Raw genomic sequence first — 5,298 nt, 5'->3', positions numbered from 1 at the left:
ACTCTTTGGTTGTGCTTTTATTTCATTCTAACCTCTATAAATAGATCCATGATGGTTTGGTTTTATTATGAACTAAAAATAAACTTGTTATTTTTAAAGTCTTCCTTTGTCGGTTTTTATGAAAAACAAACTTATATTTTGTATCAAAACCCAATATTTTTTACGTATTCATTGCTTATTGATTTGATGGTTTGTATCAAAACCCAATATTTTTGTTCTTATCTTTTTAGATTTTTTTTTTTGAAATTGAAATTATGATGAATTGTTTCCCATTTGATATGGTTTGATGGTAGTATGATGGAAACAAGCACCAACATTTTCTATTTTTTATGGGAGTTGTTTGATAGTCAAAATGGACATTTATAGCTACTATTCCTAACAAAACATCATCAACAATTTTTTTTTCTTCTGTACCTATAAAATAGACATAATTTGTCCATATGTGAGGAAAAAAAATACATAGTCCATGTTTACAAAAAAATCCATAGTAACCAATCTAGTTTTCTACTTTTCATCTTTTCAACATTTTAAATTTTTTTTGAATTTGCTCCAAACTTTATTTATAAAAAAAAAAATCTACGTAAGATGCTAATATTCATTACTTAAACAAAACTTAGTTTGTTTTCAACCGAGTAATAAAGAATAGGCACATGCAGTAGCTAATAACTAGTCAACACATATGCCAATAACACTTCCATAACTATGAAAATCATCATTTAAAATAAATAATAAAACAAAAATTGTCACAAGGTTACACGATACAAAGAAACATTAACCATATCAAAATCTAACGCATATTAAACATTTGCACAGGCAATTTCCGTTTTCGCCCATCAAACCCAACAGCAGTCACCTCCATTGAAATATCAATGCTTCGATGTTCAAGACCACGTACAATACTGATGCGTGAATTTATATTAACTGCTGGGTTGGCATCTGTGCCAGCTGGCAAAGAACTATTGTGGGCCATATCCACCAATGATGATGACGATGATAGTGAAATTGGTTTGCAAAAAGTGAGCAAAGTTTGAGACCAATGAGTTGAGGGGGTGTATGGTGACGTTGACAAAACTGTAGGGGCTTCTTTGCAAAATCGGTTTGTGAAGGAAGTATCGAACCAAAGTACAATTCCATAACATTTGCTTACGGTGGATTGTCCCTTTTGTTGTAATTGGACCGAGGCTGTGAAATCGACTTCATCGTGTTTCATTGTCACTAAATCAAACGTCTAACCAAAACAAATAAAAAAGTTAACGAGGGTATTTTGGTCTTTTAACAAAGTAAAGGTGTAAACCAACCTTAAGGAGAGCGGTATTAGTGACTAAATTATTTCCATCCACAACATCAACAATGGGAATATGAGCAGCATCTTCCACCAGTTCTTTACCAATTGATGACATGTCGAATCCATAAACATTTTCCCAAAATGGCATACTTGTAGCCCCTTTTCCAAATCCAGCAACAAACTAAAATATAAATAAATAAACAGTTAATATTTTTTTTTAAATTGAAAGTAGAATGCTATAATTGGATTTTTAGATACAAACCATGGTGGCAGTATCTGGGAGCATAGCACCTCCAGGCTTAAGCCAATGATCTCTTGCAATAAGAACTGAGTTCAACATTGACTCATAGAGTAAGCAATAACCCATCCACTCACTCACTAAAACATCAACACTTTTGGGCTCAATTTGTTTTGATTCAATAAGATCTTCAACCATTCCATTCACAACTTTAACTACTCCATTTCTGTTATTGTCTTTTGCAATCTGCATGTTTCCAGTAATAAAACTTCGTTAAATAGGGAGGATGAGAAGGAGAAGGGTATTTATGTCTTTTGAATGGATTACCTGAGAGGCTACGGAAGCCATCTTATCACTTGCTTCAACTGCATTTACTATCGAGGCCCCTGCTTGGGCTGCAAACAGACTATAAAAGATAACGATTAGAAATAAAATAAGATAACTTTTTGACAAATTTGCCCTCGTATATCCATACACAAAACAAAAGGAATATTACCTTAATATCCCTGTACCACAACCAACATCCAAAACAACCGCACCCTTTATAAGAGAAGGGTTGTCTACTATAGCTTGTCTGTAAGCATCCGTCCTTACCTATATAACATAACATATTAGCTATTTTTAGTGATAAAAATGAGGAGGGCGATTACGTCATTTGCACAGACAAGGACAAAACTACAATTTAGTCCCATTGACATGGTATAAGATAAGTCATAGAAGTAATGATACCTTGTCACTTATCATCTCTCTGTGGATACCAAATGAACCATATGAGCCAAAATAGTTTTTATTCACGATTACTATTTCATGGTCAATGGCATTGTTTGACTTTTTATCATTAGATTTTACTTCTGATGAACTCGCCCCGTTTTCTTCAATGCTTATCTTTAAATTTTCCAGCATGTCTTCTTTAGATGATATCATAGAATCATCATCAACTTCTTCATCTTTATCAAAATCATATAACAAATGATCTTCTTCCATATATGGTTTCAGGTACATGTCATTGTCCCATGGAAGATTACTGCTTCCTAAAGAAGGTTCATGTAAATGATCTTGTAGTTCTGACCTAGACTGACATGTAGTTCCACAACTCCAACATCGATTTTGTCCCACCTATTAAAAATAATAATCAAAACAAACAGTTAAATGCAAAAAATTTTACAATATATTACTTTCTGATAAAGCGTTTGTTTTGAGCGTTGTCTAACAGTTCTTACCTGTGATCTTATATAGTTGAGGAGCTTGAAACAACCATAGAAATCCAGGTTCATTGTAGTTCTGATGCTTCCAAAATCAAAACTGTGGCTTGAAAAGCAATGTTCGAAGAGTGAATCACTTGAAATGTATTTAGAATCACAAAATAAACAGAGCAGTTCAACGTCGTCATCTTCATCGTATTCTTCATCAGCATTCCAATCTTCCCAAATCTGTTTTTTATCATCCACATCCATGTCTTTTATACCGGGCAACTGTTCTTCATTGTCTCCCATGGGTGAGTCGACAGTGTTGTAGAGCGGAGCCACCATTATCTTAAATCTTAAAACCAAATGAAATTAAGATTTAAAATGTTAGAACTTTGCCATCAAATAGCTTAAACTGAGGAACTGGAAGAACGCTGATTACCGTGGAGAAGTTCAAGGTAAATTTACATATAATTTTTTTATCATTAGGACTGATCAAACAAACAACCACAAATTGAATTCAACTAGATGACAAAGAGTCTAAAAAGAAGAAACTTGAAGACAAATCGACTAAATTACAACCACTTGGACACATGTTAACTTATGAAATCAGAAAGAAAAGAAAGGGAGAAATCGTTACCGGTAATGTCAATATGAAGCAAGAGGGATAACGGCAGATAGAGTAGAATGAGTGCCGGAGAAGGGATCCAGACGACTAGGGTTTTTGGTATCCTCGCCTAGATACTACAGATGTGGATACAATCATACAATCCCTTAAACCCTAGCAACCTGCAAAATATTTAAGAAATTCCCGTTTAGACCCTCTTTTCCTTGTAAAAAGCCGTAAACATATTCCGGAGTGCAATACTTGTTTTATTTTACACAAAAACTTCAAATTTTTGGACCAATGCCACAAAAACTAATATATATATATATATATATATATATATATATATATATATATATATATATATATATTTAGACTTTAGTCTCAATTTTTTTCTTTATTTCTCATAGGTCATTATATTTTCAAAAAAAAAAAATTTTGGATTATTATTCGGTCACCAACAAGTTATAATGACGTGTTGGGTTGGCTAACATGGCTTTTTTTATCAATTTTTTTTTATCAATTTGTATTTAACCCTAATAAGTATGTTCCTAATAATTATGTTTGAGTTTGTATTTGGCCCCAACATTTTGTTTATTCCCCATTTGCCATTACTTTTTTAAAACAATTTTTCGCATTTTATAAAAACACGATTCATTTAACATTCATAAAAACATCAATGTTTGAAACTCAATCCTTGCCATATAAAAATCCCAAGATCTCATAACATAAAAATTCAGTGTGTGTGTATTGATCAAGTCGGCGCCTTCCCACGGTCATCACTAGTACCTGAAATAAATAACACCAACACTGTAAGCACAAAGCTTAGTGAGTTCCCCAAAACACCACACATAACACATATTAGCCACTTGAGGCTATAACTCTGTGGGTCTGTGGACCCTACTCTGTGAACCCTCTGGTTCTAACTCTGTGAACCTTCCGGTTCCAACTCTATAAACATGCACAGCATAAATCACATAGAAATAATGCAGTACAACACATAACATACATATAGCATACAAATACTCTGTCACATAACTCTGATTACCTACTCAAGGTAAAGTATAGTGAGAAGACTCACCTCGCGTATCTCGATAACTCGCAAAATCCTGGAAATCACTCGCGCTCGATCCCCCGAGCTATAATCCTTCTATAACACAATATATATCTAATTAACACTTTCACAACTAAGGTTGACTAACCCTTTCAAGTCAACACTGGTCAACTCCGGTCAACGGTCAACGGTCAACTTTGACCGGACTCGGCGAGTGCACTAGAGCGACTCGGCGAGTCTATACGTGTTCACTGATTTCCTAGGATCCTCTCTTGACACGTCGAGTACTTCCCTAACTCGACGAGTTCCACCTGGCATGAATCGCGGGGCCACCACGACTCAACTCGCCGAGTCTCAAGAACAACTCGGCGAGTTCCGGCTTGACTCAGCCCCCTATTGACTCTCCCTGACTCACTGGGTCATCCCCCAACCCACCGAGTCTACTCGCTGAACAATTTTCGTGAAACCCCAACCCTACTCGTCGAGTCTCAAGAACAACTCGGCGAGTTCATGCCATGCACAAACTCTATTGACCTTCTGAGGTCAGATCTGCTTTCCCAAACCATAGATCTGGCCTTCCCAAGCATGAATGTTACGTAAAGTTCGAAACTTGATGCTTGTATAACCCCCACAAGGCATCAAAAGGAGATTTGGTCCCAAAAATGACAACCTATGTAACGCCCGGGTTTTCAGGGCTAAGCATTTTTGTCAATGTAATAGTCTAGGTCAACTATTGTAACTCTTTTTGAAGTAATAAATATAAAATATTTGAGTATTATGTGAATTATGTGTGTTTATGTGTTTATTATTTAATTATAAATGTATAATTAATAAAGAATAAAAATGAGCGTCAAAATTAAAGTGTGAGATAATCCTGATATCTCTACATAAAGTTGTAGAATACGTCTCAAGGTTTCCGTACATATAAAG

At 34.9% G+C, this 5,298-nt stretch overlaps 1 protein-coding gene across 1 annotated transcript; it reads right to left on the bottom strand.

Moving 5' to 3' along the window:
• Nucleotides 1-692: 692 nt before the first annotated feature.
• PRMT3 (protein arginine methyltransferase 3) lies at nucleotides 693-3,553 on the bottom strand. Its single transcript, XM_079001442.1, has 8 exons — nucleotides 3,348-3,553; nucleotides 2,744-3,062; nucleotides 2,253-2,639; nucleotides 2,020-2,117; nucleotides 1,851-1,929; nucleotides 1,548-1,769; nucleotides 1,299-1,466; nucleotides 693-1,228 (listed from the first exon to the last, which is right to left on the bottom strand). Exons 2-8 carry the CDS (start codon nucleotides 3,050-3,052, stop codon nucleotides 788-790), a joined length of 1,704 nt encoding a protein of 567 aa, XP_078857568.1. The 5' UTR covers nucleotides 3,053-3,062; nucleotides 3,348-3,553; the 3' UTR covers nucleotides 693-787.
• Between the last annotated feature and the right edge of the window lie 1,745 nt (nucleotides 3,554-5,298).

This window comes from Lactuca serriola, chromosome 5 (genome assembly GCF_051521515.1).
Source record: "Lactuca serriola cultivar US96UC23 chromosome 5, Lser_US96UC23_V15, whole genome shotgun sequence".
NCBI lineage: Eukaryota > Viridiplantae > Streptophyta > Magnoliopsida > Asterales > Asteraceae > Lactuca > Lactuca serriola.
Note: the sequence above shows the minus strand (reverse complement) of the source record. Positions and strands in the feature narration are given on the sequence as shown.

What these genes read in the sequence shown, in the direction of transcription:
- PRMT3 (XM_079001442.1), bottom strand. Translation starts at nt 3,052, where the DNA reads ATGGTGGCTCCGCTCTACAACACTGTCGACTCACCCATGGGAGACAAT. An exon ending in GAGAGATGATAAGTGACAAG is followed by an intron (nt 2,118 to 2,252) that starts GTATCATTACTT and finishes TATGTTATATAG; the next exon opens with GTAAGGACGGATGCTTACAG. An exon ending in TGTGGTACAGGGATATTAAG is followed by an intron (nt 1,930 to 2,019) that starts GTAATATTCCTT and finishes TATCTTTTATAG; the next exon opens with TCTGTTTGCAGCCCAAGCAG.